This window comes from Rhinolophus sinicus, linkage group LG01 (genome assembly GCF_036562045.2).
Source record: "Rhinolophus sinicus isolate RSC01 linkage group LG01, ASM3656204v1, whole genome shotgun sequence".
In the NCBI taxonomy this organism is placed as follows: Eukaryota; Metazoa; Chordata; class Mammalia; order Chiroptera; family Rhinolophidae; genus Rhinolophus; species Rhinolophus sinicus.
This window is the reverse complement of record NC_133751.1, coordinates 13,227,163-13,244,991: the sequence shown is the minus strand read 5'-3', so window position 1 is coordinate 13,244,991 and position 17,829 is coordinate 13,227,163. Positions and strand designations below refer to the sequence as shown.

Below are 17,829 nucleotides of genomic sequence, written 5' to 3'. Positions count from 1 at the left end.
ATTTTTTCAAACTTGGATGGGGAGAGCCCCCTCAAGCTCTTGTGTCCTCTGACGTGGCCCCAGTAGTGCTTTTGTGCCATCTAGACCAGTAAGTCCCAGGCTCACGTGTATCTCTCTTGTCCCAAGATTTGGAATCACCCCTTTCTCCAAAATTCCCTGGTTTCTTTTAGCAGATATTAGACTTTAGAAAGCGTGCTTGCTGCTGGAGTTTCGCTCCTTCTGGGCCCTTTCAGTAGACAGAGCTGGGACCAGAGGGTGTGTGTGTGTGTGTGTGTAAAGTCATAAGTGCATTCAGTATGTATCTCATGCTTCAATAAATAAAAGCGAAAAGTATATTAGAAATCATGAATTCATGTAGATATTTCCAATCAAAATGGAGCAATGTGAGCTTTTTGTCTTTGCTGCTTTTTTATGTTTGTATTTTATCTTTCCATTACAGGGATAATCTTGGCTTCCAATTACATTAATATATTTACTCTTTGCTTTATACTAATATATATATATATATATATAATAGTCACAAAATTACAATGTAAATGTTATTACTAACAATAAACAGATTAAGTAAAATTTAAGATTTCTTTGCCATTTTTTTGTCCTTAAATATATACCATGAACTGAAGTTTAAAGTTTAAAAGTTATTTGAAGTAATTCTTTGTCTATGTTAACAATTTGATATAAATTAAATTAATTTATATATTTATTACTAGGATTTACTGTTCACATTTTTATTTGTTTAATTTTTGAATATTTTGTTTGTTTAACTTTCGAATATATGGTTCAAAAGTTAAAACTGTGTTTTAAAAAAGCTGTACTGCAAAGTCTTGATCCCATCCTCTCCCTATATTTTGTTCATAGCTATTTCCAATAGATAATCAGTTTTATCAGTCTGGATTTTTTCCCTTGTGTTTCTTTTCTAAAAACAGGTTAATATTTTATGTGTATTCTTATGACCATTCCTGCTACATAGAATTATTCTATATGTATACTGTTCTGTATTTTACCATTTTCACTTAAGAAGTGATTGCCAGGAAATTTTTTTCTGTATTCAGAGAGGTTACCATTCAAAGAGGCTCCATAATACTAATTGTGGCTGTAGCACAGCTTATCCAGACCAGTTTCTTATTGGTGGACATTTAGGATACAGCACTGAATAACTGTGTACATTGGTTTTTGATGTTTACGGAGCTGCGTCTTTAGGATAGATTCCTAGGAGTAGGATTGTTGCATTAAGGGTAAATACACATGTAATTTTGTTAGATCTTAATAAATTCCGCTTGGTAGGGGTTTTAGCATTTTACCTTTCCTCCGCAGTATTTGTGTGTCTCTCTGCACACAACCTCAGCAAAGAGTGTTGTCAGCTTTTGGGTTTTTTCCATTATGATAGTGAGAATTGATCTCTTGTGGTATTTTTTATTTTTATCTTTTATGAGTGAAATTGAGCATTTTATTCATAGTTTAAGGGCCATTTGTATATTTCTCTGAGCTGTCTGTTCGGAGGTTTTACATTGTAGGGAACTATTAGTCACCTTTTTTCTAGTAGTGAGTACTCTTTAACCTAGAATAAATCGTCACTGTCTTCTGGCTCTTTTGGTACCAAATTCTTCCACTCCATATCTTTATTGGGTGAGTCACATTTAAAATGATTTTTTAAAAAATTATTATATTTGAATGAAAATGTAGATTTGTTGTAATGTGGATGTAAATTTGTTTTGTTGTCATAAAATGCAGTATGGTAACAGAACACCAACTTTATTAATTTTTAAAGCCACAGCACTTCAAACTTCTGATTTATACAGTTGCATTATAAGAAAATTAAAATATAGAAATAACAGGACACTGGTTAATATTTGGGAGGTGTCTTTAATGATGATATCATGAAATGATGAAATTGAATTATTTAACCATCAGTTACTAAACTGAGTGCTATTGAAGTAATTCTGTGTTTTAAAATTAGAGTGAAATGGAAAAATCAGCTAACTTCCTGGAAACTTATTTGTGTAGGAGTTAGCTTAAAGTGCAGAGGAAAAGATGGTAGCTTTTGATTTATAGAAGTAATCATGGTAGAGTTTCAGGGTTGTATTGGTTTTAGTTGTAAAGAAGCAAGTCATCTTGTATAGGACAGACTTAAAGAGGATAGTAATGTCATCCTTTGTTTAGCGGGGTAGCAGTAGTAAGAATATTTAAGATCATATTGATGTTTATCTAAAGCTATGGAATGTAAAAAAGATTTGTAATCTTCATAGTATCTGTAGGACAGGTAGTAGTAGGCACTGGTCTCACCCTCAGGCACCTGCAAACTCATTTTATCAGAAGACTGCAACTGACACACCTTCTGAAAGAAAAGATGTATTTATTGAGCATTGGTCTTGGTTTTATTTGTATGTACATATACTATATACAGAGGGTGTCCGAGAATGTCTACACATTCTAAGAAAGGATAACTGTATTAAAATTTTAATACTCAACATATACTGATAACAAAAGATGAACACAAGTCATGTTTGACTTCTGCAATTACAAGAGGTGCTCAAAGTGGCTACCATCAGCGTCCAGACACTTCTGATTACAGTGAACTCCTGCTTGAGCAACATTGACTAAAGTATCCACTTGTGTACATTTTTTTGCTCCCCCCCCCCAGTATATTGACCTACACCTATTTTTTCAAAACAGAACAGTTGTGTAAAAATCTGAACAAGTTGGAGAATACTTTGCAATATAAAAAATTTAGTACTTAAATATTAGATGGCCTTGAAATACTTAAAAACTAGTATACTAGGATTTACCCACAGTTTTTTAGAAAAACTTATATAAAACAGTAATAGTACTTTTGTATAAAGCAAATGTCTTTTTACCCTTTTAGCTATTTTTGTTCCTGAAAAGAATCTGTTTAAAAGATGGCCATTGTAGGTGATCACTGTGAAATAACCCACCTAAGTGTTAACTGGCTACTTCAGCTGTTCAGAACCTGCCAATGAGCGCAAACCAAGAAAACTGTCAGAAGTTTCACATGAGAAACTTTTGACCTTCTGTCAACATTTATTTGCTCTTAATCTTATAAGTAGCTTGATTATTCGATTTCCTAGCTCACTAGTACAGTGGTGCAAAAGGAAGGATGAGGTGGGATAATGTCAGTAGTAACAAGTGATGGTGGACAGAAATGCAGGCTCCAGGAACACTTTTGAAAAAATTATGGGGTAGACTTTCCTGTAGAGATAAAAATGTTAAATAATAATATAGCAGTAAAAATAATTAAACCCCAAATACCCCACCCTACCAAATTCTTCACATTTTAGTATCGCATGCACCAGCTTTCTGACTCTGGGCATGTTAAACTCTGAGTCCCATCTATGAAATGGGTTTAATATTGCTTAAGTCAAGAGTCATTGTGTGAATTACATAGCTGAGATTGTGTATTCGAAAATAGTTAGCACAATATCTGGCACAAAGCACATGCCCAACAGCCGTTTGTTATTATTAGAATCTTGCAGTGAGTTGAGTCTCAGTAGTTAGGATCAGTTGTACTTTTTTTGGTTGTATTCTATCCAAAATGTCATGTCCATACTTGTTTATCTGCAATCCACAAATCCAAAAAAGCTCTGAAAACCACATAAGTTTGTCACTTACTGTTTTGGCCAAAAAAAATTGATGCAAACTGACATCAGGCTATGTTGAGTCTTTATTTTCCCTACTTTGATATTTCTTGATGCATTACTTGATATTTCGGTGTGTTTTACTTAGAAATGTAGAGGTGTGTGATAGTGGGGTGTTGCCCAGACTGTGTTAGAAGAATTATGTGTGCATCCATATTTCTAAAATCTGAAAAATTCTGAATCCCAGGATACATCTAGCCTAAGAGTTTTGGATGAGGAATTACGAACCTGAGGTGTTTAACATAGTTTTGAATTGAACTGAAATGAAGGGATTCCATGTGGTCTTATTGAATGAGAAGACACTGTAGATACAAATGTGTAATCGCCTTAGGAATGTTGACTGAGCTAATAAACACAAGTTGTTGTATTCTCTTCCTCGCCTTCACAGCAAAATGAAAAGGAGAGCTTGCTGAAGGAAAGAGATCACATTTTGTCAACGCTGGGTGAGACAAAGCAGAACCTCACTGGACTTTGTCAGCAAGTCTGTAAAGAAGCAGCTCTAAGTCAAGAGCAAATACAGATACTCGCCAAGTACTCAGCATCAGATTGCCCACTTTCATTTTTAATTTCTGAAAAAGAAAAAAGTACTTCCGATGGTGCGCCTGTGTTGCCATCGATTCTGAGTTTACCTGAGGGGCTTCCGGCTGTGAGGCCTGCCGGTGAGCAAAGCCCGTGTTATCCCAGTGTGAAGAGCAATGAGTCTGGCTGTTTGCGGGGTCAGGGGTCAAGGCCAACTTCCACTGCAGCCTCTGAACCAGCAGGGCTTGTGGAACAGTGTCGGCAGAGCACAGGCATCTCAGATTTCTGTCAGCAGATGACAGATAAATGTACTACTGACGAGTAAACGTATTCACTTCCTGGAAACCATCTGATTTTCTACTGAAGTTTTGACACCTGTCTTGAAAGCCTAACGTAGCCATCTGTCTCTTAACAATATTGGTTTTTTCCCCTGAGTAGTTTGCCGTTAAGGGAATTCCTGTGAAGTCAACCCTGACTTTTCTTCCTGACTCCACAAGAGATGCAGAAATGATTTGGCTCCTGGATACCGGAAAAAGCCCACGTGAAAATGTAGTAAAGCTTTAAAAACTCATGTTTTAAAGAGTAATAACTATTAGTAATAACTCTTCCCCTTATTCAAAGTAAGTATGAGAATGAAAACTTCAGCCTGTCAAACAACAGTTGAACAGCTTAAAACATCTGCAGATATAGTTCGTACTAAAGAAGTAGCTGGCAAAAGTTGAACAGTCTGACCTTTTGCAGTATACTGGGTTGAAAGAAAACTTCTCCCCAAGGAAGCTGATAGAGTTCAGATCTGCTCAGAAGTAGGATATCGACCACTGGGAATATTTATGTAGGACTGTGGTGGAAAAAGGAAGGAATCATCTTGCCTGCATCCTGGAGTTCCACTCTCCAGCTCTCACTGAAACCGGGGACTGGTTGGCCTACACTGACTCCTAAGCCACGTTGGGAATATTTAGGAAACGGACAGGCGGTTGGCCTAAGGTAGAGGTTTCTGCTCCTTCTCATTGTTGACTTTAGAAATTCTGGCTGAATAAACAACAGATAAGTATCATTTTCCCTCTTTTTTTTTCTCTTCAGTCTCTACCACATCTGAGTCCATCCTGATGTTTCTGTTTCCTGACAGTCTTGTCCCTTTGGAAGAAGAACTGGGACTTGGGATACAGTGGCATGAGTGAGCGCGTTGGCAGGGTCGTCCTAGCCTCCCTAGAATCCTGGAGCTTACCAAAACACAAGGCAGTTTGCCCCCCTATCACCGCTCGCCGGTGCAAGAAAACCAGATGTCACCGGGAGAGAAAACTGCCTGCGTGTAGTCGGAGTGGCAGTTATTTCTCATCCTGTTTTTGAAATCCTATGGTTTACTTGTAAAAAGCATTATGATAGATAAAAATGTATCTACAACAAACATGCAGGTTTGAATTTGGAAACCACATTTAATCTTGTTCTCTGCCCCAAATCTGATATATGAGGACACACAAATCATTTTGACCTGGGCATTTAAAAAATGTCTTTGCGTTTATTCAATTCTGTTTTAAAGTATAGTTTTTATAATCTGAGCACTTACCCCATAACATTTTATAGTGGTTCTTAACCCGTTTCATGTTACAGACTTGTTGGAGAGTTGTTGAGCTTCTCAACAATTACAAAAAATTGCATACATTCGCATTCACAGGAACATTTGCAGAACCCAGTTTTAATAGTTACACAGGAGTAATTTGTGGTGTTTGGATTAGAAAGTACTTCATTTCATCAAGATCAGACTCCTGAGAAACTTGTGTAGATCACATCCTGAATCTAGCGATGGGCCTGTGTAGCTAATATGGGAGACGACTGTCCATTGTGTAGGAATGTGTCTGAAGCAAGTAGGCCTTTGCTGTGAGAGTATAGGGGACCACACTTAATTTTTCAGAGTAAGTCGTCAATTGTTAGTTACCCTTTTTGATAGGGGGCGGGTTGGGGGGAGATAGTCCTAGTATATTTTGATTGGTTTGTATTTATCTCTGTTACTGACTTAGTTGTTGTAAGAGAAAACTAGTTGGGCTTGTTTATTTTCTAAAGGCTTTTATAAATACACTCAGTAATTTATCAGGGAGAATGATATTCTATGATAATGCATCCCATACTATAAAAAAATTGTGTGTGTGTGTGTGTGTCTGTATACACACATATAATCCCCATGTAGCTATTTCTTTGATACTTGTGATTTTAAATTTTAACTTCAAAACACAAAATAATATAAAAACTTTCCTGGTTTACAAAATGTAAAATCTTATACAGGCCAATGGAATCCTGATTTCCTACCTCAGTGTACACTCAACTGTTTGTCATACCAGTTTGTGTATGTGCAAATGTCACACGATTTTTTGCTTTAATTGCTACTGTAAATAACTACTTTGAAAGCTTACTTCCTATTTTGTGATAAAACCTAGTTGTCTCCAGAGTTTAAATATGATTTTTAAGACATTTCTCTCTACATAAGAATCGTTTAGCATTAAGGGTTTATTTTAATGGTATTCTCTGATTATTGGCCAAGTGTAATATTTTGTATAATAATAGCCAGCGTATAATACAAGTAACTACACTACCTCATACTTCCATGATTTTCAAGTTGTAATAAAGAGGGACAGAAAGATAAAACAGGTTTTATCTTTTGGCGATAAGGTGGGAAAATTTTCTGTATGTTGCATAGCATTACACATTTATGCTTATTTTAAAGTTCTAAAGAAGTTTTTTCTAAGAAAATTTGTTTTAAGTTGATTTTTTTTTGAGGGTGCCAGAGACAAATGACAGGATTATGTGTATACAGTGTATATCTTTTCCTTCATGCAGAATTTTGACAAGGTTGTTTTCAGTTTGTATATTACATATTTACATGATTATTGTTCCTTATTTTATGAATTGGCCTTCTCAATGCCTAATGACTTTTAAAAAGCTGTTATGTCTAACTCAGTAAAATAACATTACTTAAATTTTTTTTTCATTATTTGAGCTCTACACCTATAGCAAATAATTTGTTGTTAAATTGTTATATTCAGAGCAAATATGGATATAAATCTTGGTTCCATTTGTAAATTTTATAGCATAATTTACTGTAGCTTAATGCTTAACCAGTTTTAAATAAGGAATTAAATACATCTGATGCAGTAGATGATACAGGTTGCATGTGGACACTCAGCCACGTTAACAACTTGGAAAAAAAAATCAAACCAATGGCAATGTTATAATGATTTCTCAGGTGAAATATTTTCAGTTATAAAACATCTATTTTGAATATGTAAATATTTTAAGTGTTTTATTAAGGCATGTAATAAACTATTCTTTGAAACCTGTTGGGTAAATGAAAATTTAAAGCCATAGCGGCATACTAATTGTAAATAAACATCTATTGATTTTTTTTTTTTTTGTATCTTTCGTAATGTAATTTTCTAACAATGCAATAAAACCACTAAATTTATATATCCATATCCTATTAAGATCATGTTTCATTAAAAGTAAACTTTCATCGTATTTAATTTTCATTTTCTTCTTAATGTGCTTATCCAAATGTAGCAAAACTATAAATGTTAGATGTTGATGACAAATTAACAGTTAAATAAAATTCCCTAAAATTGCTTCTAATTGAATAGAGTTGTACATTCCATTTCCATTTTCTCACCTCTCCTGTGAATTTACTAATCTTAGTCTTTTGATCAGTAATCATTATGACTATGGCATTTTTTTCCGAGGGACTCTTTCATTATGTGATTATCCTATATGCCTGAAAAATATATATAGTATCAGCACTCGGGTGTTTAAGGAAGCACAGATTTTAGCTTTCTGATTTACTAAGTTTCAGTCTAAGGATGGAGATGTAGGGCTTTTTAAGGGGGTACTGTGTCTATCAGTCTCTAATTTTTAAAAACTTACCTGCTGAGTCAACTCTACCATGTTATATTCAACTTCTAACCAGGCCCTTGTAATCAAGCTTTGAGCTCAGAGCTATTGGCAATCCACTATGTGGTCTTCTGGTCTAGTAAGAGTGATTCCCAACTGGGGACGATTTTGCATCCTAGGTGTTTGGCAATTCCCTGAGACCCAAACAAATAGTGGGGGCAGGATATAGGATACGGTGTCTAGTGCTTAGAGCCAGGGATGTTGCCAGACATCCGACAATGCACAGGGCAACCCTCACAACAAGGAATTATCCATTCAGGGTGTCAGCTTGCCGAGGTGGAGAAACCTTCACTAGACCAACAATGGAGTCATGATGACATGTAAGAAAGTACTCAGTTGTGTGTGACAGTGCGATACCTACAAGAGCTCAACGGAGAAGGGAGTATGAGATGTGGTTTCACCAGGCATTGGGAGTTCTGTACAGGTTAGTGTGGGAAGATGAGGCCGCGCGGCACCAGGAAGCCTGGTGTGTTAGTGGAATAAAGCGGGGTGTGGCCCAGTGGGGGAGGGGCCCCAACCTAGACTATAAGCTCCATGAGGACAGGACATTGAGTGTCCTGTTACCAGTGTCCCCAGCATCTTACATACATAGTGCCCTGCACATACCCAAACATTGAAGGCCTGAGGTCAGACTTGAAGAACAGAAGTGTAAATAAATAGTAAAAGTTAATGCCCTCTTTCTGGCCAGTATTTTGGATCATTTGAGAAAAAGGTGGTGAGTGAAGGCCACATGGCTGTTGGGGGCCAGGTTGGAGGGCGGGTAGCTATTTATAGCTATTTAGTCCAGTGAATTTGCTAAAAGTGAACTCTGGAGTTAGGCAGACTTACCCCGTCCCGTGCAACCGCCCCAGCTCACAACCAAAAGGGCAGAGCCCTCAGAGGAACAGGAAAGTGTTCACTCCTGGCAGGCAAATCCCAAAACTAGGGGGTGGCAAAGCGAAGGGGCTTAGTTAGGCTTACAATGTATTGGTAAGTATCAAAGACGCAACTCCGCAGGGCCAGTGGGAGTAAAGGGGTACGGAGGTCAGGGGGTGTGCAGGGAAAATCCTTCCTCTGGAAACCAGGATTAGGGAAGGGTGGTTCTCCTGTTACATTCCTCAGCTTTAAGTTCTCTTGAAACATTGGGCTTTACCCTTGCACCACTGCTCAACCAAGGCTGTGGCTAGTCAACTGGAGAGCCGACCTGTTCTCACCTTTATGAGGCCACTTCCCTAATACCAACCTCTGCTTTTTGGGTAACTTCCTGGGCTTGTCACTAGATGGTAGATCTTTGGTCTCCCAGAAGCTCTGAAATGGATCCAGTAATATACTAGTAAAGCAACTCACTGGCTACTTGGTACCAAAGACTATTTTCCATCCTTAAGTCCCTCCTGCCTCATTAGCATATCAGAGGTTCTGCAGTGAGATTAAATTCCAACATAAAAAATTCCCATAAGCAAATGCATGAAAGGTAGTCTGATAATAAAATGCTAGCAACATAATGATAGCCCAAATGTGACTATAAATCCCCTTCCAGTAGTAAACTTGAAGGGGAAAAACAGTTCACAGATTAAATCCCTTTGGAAATTAAAATCCAAAGACAAAGTCTTAAGGAATTAAATAACATTATTTTGCCTTCATGCGTTTGAGGTACTCAAATTTTAGGGAAAATAAATCCAAAAAATACTGTCCCACATTTCTCATTTGGGTCAACCTTAGCCAGAGTTCTTGATTACTGGGTGGAGTTGAGGTTCTTACGGAAGTTGCAACTGGGATTTTCTGTCATGAGGTACTAGTTCCTGCTGGGCCCCAGATGGAACTAGATTCAAGGCCGAGTCTGTGGTGTGACCACTTTTTAGAATCTGAAGATTTACCACAAGATGATCACAGCCTTTGGCCCCATACCTAAACTTGTTTTGAAACAAGCCGTCCCCAGGCTCTAAAGCAGTTAGATATCGCAGGCAAAACTACGTTCCCAGCTCTCAGTACCTGTGCTGCCAAAGACGAGTAGAAACTCAGTGGTATCTGAAAAAGAGATGGAGAATTATCTTGCTTTCAGCTTCCCCAAGATGCCAGTACTCTGGAACTCACAAACTGATCTTAATATCAGTTGGGAGAACCGCAGAAAGGGCTTCATTCTGACCTTAACGCATTGGTCATTTTGGGGATCACAGAGACTTGACCATTGCATAACGCTTTCATTTACATTTTCCCCTTCCCACAGGGTGCTTCTGGCACCCAGGACCTATTGAGTGAGGGCTCCCTCTAGGGGCTTCCAGGCCACGCCTGTGTACCAGCATTTTCAGTAGTGTTTAGGCTGCCCTTTGCAAAGGCAATGTTTATGCCTAAGAGAGCTGCCTCCTAGGGGGCATGGATTTGCCTTTACGTGGACTTAAGCAATCCAGACACAACTATAGACAAGTGACATAGATCCAAGGCTAGTCCCTCCCCGTTCCCTCCTCGGGCCTAAACTCAGAATGGAATTTGGAGCAGTGGGTTGTAGTGCTGGCGAAACTGGCCTGGCACTGCCACTTCAAAGCTACAGTGTTTCCCTGAGAATAAGACCAGGTCTTATACCATATTTCCCCCAAAATAGGACTGGGTCTTATATTAATTTTTGCTCCAAAAGACGACTTAGAGGGTATATTCCAGGAGAGGTCTTATTTTTTCATGTACAACAATCTACATTTATTCAAATACAGTCATGTCATCTTCTGGAACCTTGTCATAACATACCAAACGGGTCTGTCTGGCTGACGATCTTAAATGGAACTTGTTTTCGGGGGTAGGTCTTATTTTCGGGGGAACACAGTAGCACTCTAAAGTGCTTTGGAGCCCAGCTCCTCTGCAAACAGCAGGGAAGCAGCAGGTATTCTTCCCAGTACTGCCTAAAAGCCCTGTGAAGTCTCCTTTTCTCCCTGGAAGCTGCAGCAGTGCAGCCCTGAGGCTGCCTTCCTGGTCTGAGGGCTGGCAGCTCCTGGGCCTTGGCTTATAAGGCTGCTGTGCTGTGGGGTTTGAAGAGGACGCCCACAGGCTTGCTGCCCGCAAGTTAACTCGTGCCACCTTGCTCCCACCTCCTAAGGCCTCTTGTAATCCACCAAGGGGGGCATTTAGGGGATATTCCTGCCAATTGAAATTAAGTTCACAGTAGATTCGAGAAAGTGGGCATTGATTGACAGGCATCAAGGGGAAACTGATATAAGGACTCTCTCCATCTACTTTTCTCTCAGGGCACACTACGTACTGTGTTGGGAGAATGCAACTTTTCCTGGGATAAGTGCTCTAATGGCTGGAGATTGGCTGGTTTTCAAAATAGGTGGCACAAATGCTGTGATACTCTTGAAGTTTTCATTATTAACTCTGAGTCACTTTAGACTCTTAGCATTGAGCTAATACAACTTCTGAGTCCCTGAAGAAATGTTCCCACTCCTATGAGGTGATCCAAACCTCTGCTGAGGTCCTGATGACTTTTGCTTAAAGATGCCCACTCAGCCTTTTCAAAGGAGGGCATTTGAGACTTCACAGAAAGTCACATTCTGTGAGTAAAATACCATAAGCTACAAAGACCCTCCAGATTCAGTGCTCACAGGCTGGTCTAAAACCTCTCACCCAGGCCAACTGCACTGCTGTGAAAACCCACTGGACCCAATACAAGCCTGCACACACCACCAAAGTTAAACTCCCTGGCTTTGCTACACTCCAGGGCTCCACTGCATTCCAGATCCCATGTGTATTTTGCTCCTCAAATTCTATTCTTCTGATTTCAACTTCTCAACGTCTCTAAACACTACCCCCGCCAAATGTTGGGTTTCCAGAGAAGCATTTCATATTCCCTTACCAAGTTAGAAACAATTTAAAAAATCAAATATAAGAATGGTGGATAGAAAAGCGAAATAAAACCTCAGTGACTCATAAAGATTAGTTGAAGACGAATAGCTTAGATCAAGAGCCTAGTGTGAACTCCAAAATGAGGCAAGCTTACCTTACCAGTGATCCTATTGTGAGAGAGAACTAACTTGTCTCCAATCCTGGTTTCCATGGAGAGATTTTCCTCAAAGCAGCAGCGCATCACCCATCCTGCCTCTACTCTCATCAACACGGGGTACGAAGGGGCAGAGTGCAACCGGTGCTACGTGGAGACAGGTGTATCTCAAGAGGAAGAATGACCACCCTGAGTAGAGAACAACCAGTTCTTTTTAAATTTATCAATCAGCTTGGTCACTCCACCTCTCAGGGACAGAGTGAGTAAAGAGGTTAAGGGAAGATCTCCCAGAGCTCGGTGCGTAGAAGGCTAAGGAGAGGAATCAAGTAGAGGCAGTGAGTCTGGAGGTTTTGGAAAGTATTTTAGAAAGAGCTACATATCCAGAGAAGCAGCCCCCAGTGAAAGTCGTGAACTCACTCACCCTCCCATCCTCGACTCTGCCCCTCATGGAAACATAGGTTCAGGTTTAAAAACAAATGTTACCTTGTGCTTAACCCCAAACATTTTATTTTTCTTCTCCCTCACCATTATTATCTACAGTTTTTTGAAGTATAAATGAAAAGATAATGGAAACGATTTCAAAAATTGAGTACAACACATTCCTTTTTCATTGAAATGTAGCCGACTTTTCAGCAGACACCGTTTTCTGTCTCCCCTCAGTTTACATTTCCTCACAGTCCAGAACGCCAACTGTTTCCTAAACAGTTAATTTCCTTCTTTCAGGAGACTGAACCTAAATCATTTTCTAGATACCATCTTGATATGCAGGTTTGTGATGTGATATTAATCTCTTGCAAGGAGAGCCTATTAATAATACCCAGAGCACTATTAAATATGGAAATATCCACTATAATCTTTCTGAAGTAATACCTCTTCAGTCCACCTCAGAAATTTAGAGTCCTTTTGCTTCAGACTGTTAATCTCAAAGAATTTTCCTTTGTGCAATAACTATACTTCTGTTTTGTTTGCTTTGATTTTAAATGATAACCTTACATGAACAAGAACAAAAATCAAATTTTTCTGAAGAAAAAAAAATTTTATGTGCCATGTTTTGACCTTGTCTGAGCTTCTTATCTGGTTTTTAGAAGATCTCAATTGTACACTCAGCACCTGATATTTGAGGGGTCTGTGCCTGGAAACCATGGAAAATCTAATTTGCCAAAAATCATCCAGCTATTCCTAGGACTTTGGTGTTGGCTCAGACAGCTCTGTTTTGGCTACACAGATGAATGAGTAGCATCCGGGAGGGGGGCCTAAGGTGGAATCAAGATGGGGTTTGAACCTTCCAAGAATGAGGAGTGGAGCCTCATAGGAATTAAGGAGACCCCGCTGCTAAGATAAGGTAGAGGAAATTGGCTAGTGCAAGCACTTCAGTCGACTGGCCTTGTGTTCATCAGGGTCTGGGAGAGAGAGCAGACAGCTGCAAGCATACTTTAAATAGAGTAAAGCGAAGTTTGCACTTAAGGACTAAAGGAATTGCACTAATTTAGGCAGTGACTCAGGCCCTTTCAGGAAGGGGACTGTGGGGACGAATAGGAAGAGCATGGACCTGGAGTGCAGACAGACTTCGTTTTGAAGCCTGGTTTTGATGCTTAATCACTGCATAGCCATAGGAAATGACTTCATGTCTCCCAGACATAGTTTCCTTATCTGCCCATCTTCCATATTTGGGTCTTCTGGCCCCGGAGATCAAAGTGGGATTGACTCAAACTTCCATTCACACCCTGTGAAAATCCAGATCCACTATTCGACACATATTTCTTGAATGCTCTCCTTACATTGGGGAGAGGGGTGGATTTCTGGAGACTGAGTGTGGGTGTTTGTGGTAGGACTGGCTTGGAGTCTCATGGTCTTGGAGTCTTGGCTTGGAGTCTTAGGCACCTGCTTCCATCAAATTAGTTCAGGTTATTGTCTTGTGCTGTGTTTTAGACATTATTGATGAAGCCATTAAACCCAGCCACTACCTTTAGTTATATAAAAATAAATAAATAAGTAGGTAAGTGAGTAAAGAAATAAATTGCCCGGGTACTAGACTTTTATGAGTAGAGTAGGCGTTATTGACAATGTGGGAAATGTTGTATTTCTGTCACAGCAATGCAGACAGCTGCTCAGCAATACAGACACTGATAGATAGCTCTGTCTTAGGCTCTTCCCTGCCATTGGGGAATTTTCTCAGGCTGCCCAATGTCACGTTGTGTCTCAGCCTCATGCTATCCTTCTGGCTCCTCTCTCTGTTCTTCACCCCGTTGATTGCTTTAGGGACCACACATTCTTCTGTCTAGAACACACAGAACACCTCAGCCTTCCCTTGTCTCAGCCTTTGAGGATGGCTTTAGACCATCTTGACTTATAAACCCACACAAGGGCTCAGCAGAACAGAGGGCGTTTTGTGGAGCAGGATCTGCTTTGTCTAGAAGGCAACTCATTCATTCATTTGTTCATTCATTCATTCATTTATTCAACAAATACATAGGAAGCCCCAGGCGTAACCACTGAAAACGCTTCTGGATTCCAGGGATCCATTGGAGAAAGAAAGAGACAAACAGCTCTGCCCTCACTGAGTTTATGTTTTAGCCAGGATAAATGGACAATAGACAGAATTATAAAGCATAGGGTATATTAGATGGTGAAGAGGGACATGAGAAAAATCAACACAGAGGAAGGATGGGTGGCTGTTTTAAATAGGGTGGCAATGAAAAGTCATCTGAGAAGATGACATTTGAATAAAAACTTGAGGTGAAATGAGTTTAGTTGGTTATACATTGCACATTATTGTTGGCTTAAGTTATAAGTGAAAATGGAGAAAAGGCCAGGCTTGTATGGTTGTAGTGAGGATCAATACGGAAAAGTTGCTATCAGGTCAGTTAGTACCTGTCCAGCATGTACTAAGTTTTAGTCTTCTTATATAGACTGGTGCCATCCAATACAGTACCTACTAGCCACAAGAGGCTATTTTAACTTAGATGAATTAAAATGAAATAATATGAAAAATTCAATTTCTCAGCCCCACTAGTCACGTTTCAAATTCTCAATCACATGTGGCTAATGGCAGCCATTTTGTATGGTGCAGACACAGAACATGTTCATTGTAGAAAGTTCTATTGGATAGTGCTAAAGAGAATGTCTAATGCCGATAAATCAAGGAAAATGTAGTTTTATATATAATAGGAGTATAAGGGGCTTGGTTGCCTTGGAATTTCAGTTCAAGCCTCAAAGCTGAGGACGATGGGAAACAAGTGCTGCCACATATTAAAGAGCGATGGCAGCACAGACACATCCATGTGGGACTTGCAAAAGGTGAGCAAATTAGTCTCTGGAGCAGACTGTCTCCGGTCTCCAGCCTAGATCAGAGAAAGCTCATGATTCATTCAGAGACTAAATTCTTTCAAGTGCATTCACAAGAGGAGAGTGCTGTGGAGAGTGAAGGGGGAGCTTTTGTTCCTGCCTGTCAAGCGAAGGGGCTGCCAGGAGAAGCCCCCAGAGAGACAGGGTTGTCTGGCAGAAGGGGAGGTGGACACCTCACTCCCAGCTGGAGGCGTCTGAGCTCCAGAGACTTGTATGTTCCCCATCTGCTGCTCTCAGGCAAGTAGGAAAGGGTTCTTGGTGCAACCATATGCATGTGTTTAAGAATCCAGGAAGGGTCTGTGGAAGGGAGTGGTACCTGCTCCTCAACGGAGAAGTCTAATGGTGGGGAGACTGGCTGTGAGAACAGACTGAGGAGAGAGAGCAGCAGGGGAACAGCTTGTCCTGTCACTTGTGGCCACCACAGAGGGGTCCACATTGTCGCCAAGTGTACGCCATTGGGGGTAGGTAAGCTAAAGCCACAGAAGGACCTATCTTCATGAAAAGTGACACAGTCCATGTACAATGAAGGCCTGTGTCCGGTGGAGTGGTAGTTGTCAGTCGTAAGGGGCTCCACCTGCGTCCCTGAGGAGGATCTCTGAGGAGCCCACAAGTATGCCTCCTGTAGGAGAGCTGACATTTCATTGACTGTCTTGTCAAGAGCAGCAAAGAGGAAACTATAAACAGGGACCATGAGAAAGAGGAATGCAGAGACTGGGAGTGAAAGAAGAGGCCACTTGCTCCTTCCCTGAGGCTGGATCAAGCAGGTGAAGTTAATGCAATTCACAAAACAGAACGAGCAGGACTGTGGGCCCGAGGGTGCTGGCCCCCCAAAGGGACAGGCCCTACTCGGCACCTGCCATTCGATACAGGGCCGTTTTACCAGATGTTGGAGTTTTCAAAAGAAGCGAGACTGATGGATTTTTGTGTGAAACTATTGGATTGGTAAAAATAGCATATATTTCAAACAGATTCTGTTCTGAGTTTTTGAATACCTGAAAATAAAACTATTCTTTTAATCAATAACAATGGTAAAATTGTGATGTTTGTCCAAGCGACCAGCAGGGGGTAGGGAAGAGTCGTCAACGGAGCAGTGATAAGAAGTGATGGATGAAAAATCAAACCATGACTGGATCGTATCTTCTGAGGTTGGCCCATTTACTACACTAGGTACGTATACAGCTAAAAGGTTTAGTTTTTTATTTCAACCTCTAGTTGAAATAAATACTGTTGCACCGAGGCATTTGCTACTAAAATGTGTATTTTTTTTCCTTGTCTATTTCTTACTTATGGTCTTGTAGTCTGACTTTTCTCTCCATCTCTTTCTCATGAAACGGTTTTCTAAAATGTTTACTTTGTAAAGATCTGACCTTCCAGTCTCTTCTTCCGGGTCTCCACTATCGAGCAGGGCATCTTGGGATATCCTATGTATGGCCTTGTATTCGTTGACACTCCTATTGAGAAGTGGGATCTACCCTGTTTCCCCGAAAATAAGACCTAGCCAGACAATCAGCTCTAATGCGTCTTTTGGAGCAAAAATTAATATGTGATCTGGTATTATATTATATTATATTATATAAACACGGTCTTATAGTAAAATAAGACTGAGTCATATTAATTTTTGCTCCAAAAGACGCATTAGAGCTGATTGTCCTGCTAGGTCTTATTTTCGGGAAAACACTGTATGTCCCCTCTCCTTGAATCTGGGTGGGCTTGTGCCTGCTTTGACCAATAGAATACAACACTATGGAAGTGATTCTATGTGACTTCTGAGCCTAGGTCACAAAAGCCCATGCAGCTTCCACATTTCTCCCCCCTCTCCCCTGCCACCCCCGCCCCAGAATACTTGTTCTTGGGCCCCTGGATCACCATGAACAAGCCCAACTCCTCTGAGGGCATCAGGCTGTGAGAAAGCCCAAGTCGCATGTAAACACTCCCACTGATAGTACCCGCTGAGACCAGCCCTCACGTCATTCCAGGCTCGGTGCCAGATATGTGGGTACAGACGTGTCCAGATGGTTCTGCCCCAGTCATTCAAACCATGCCCAGCTGTGTAAGTCTCCTCAGCTGAGACCTCAGAGATCATGAAACAGGGACAAGTAATCCTAGTCCCTCACTCACAGCATGCATGAGCGTTAAAAAAAGAAAAAATAATGTGGTTATGCCATTAAGTTTGGGGAGCTTTGTTACATAGCAGTAGATAACTGGAACATTACACTCCCACTGCCTTCTTGATCTCATCATTTAGATGTTTAATAATCATCTCAAAGTCAATATAACCAAAATAAACTTTGGAGACTCTTCCCTGACCCGAATCCTGCTCCCCTTCCAGTCGTTTCCATCTCAGTAAATCACACCATTGCTCAAGGCAAAATCCTTCTTATCATTCCTCATTTCTCCCTTTACTTCATTTCCCACGTT

The 17,829-nt window shown here is 40.2% G+C and overlaps 1 protein-coding gene across 4 annotated transcripts in view; it reads left to right on the top strand.

Moving 5' to 3' along the window:
• The window catches only part of BACH1 (BTB domain and CNC homolog 1), a 47,120-nt gene extending 39,325 nt beyond the window's left edge, over nucleotides 1-7,795 (top strand). For 3 of the 4 annotated variants that reach the window (XM_074326237.1, XM_074326244.1, XM_019729905.2), the window contains exon 5: nucleotides 4,042-7,795. In XM_074326237.1, the coding sequence (XP_074182338.1) occupies nucleotides 4,042-4,497 (456 nt within the window). In that variant the 3' untranslated portion in view covers nucleotides 4,498-7,795. The remainder of the gene's footprint in view (nucleotides 1-4,041) is intronic. The other variant, XR_002137214.2, reaches the window with a different exon arrangement.
• Nucleotides 7,796-17,829: the final 10,034 nt, after the last annotated feature.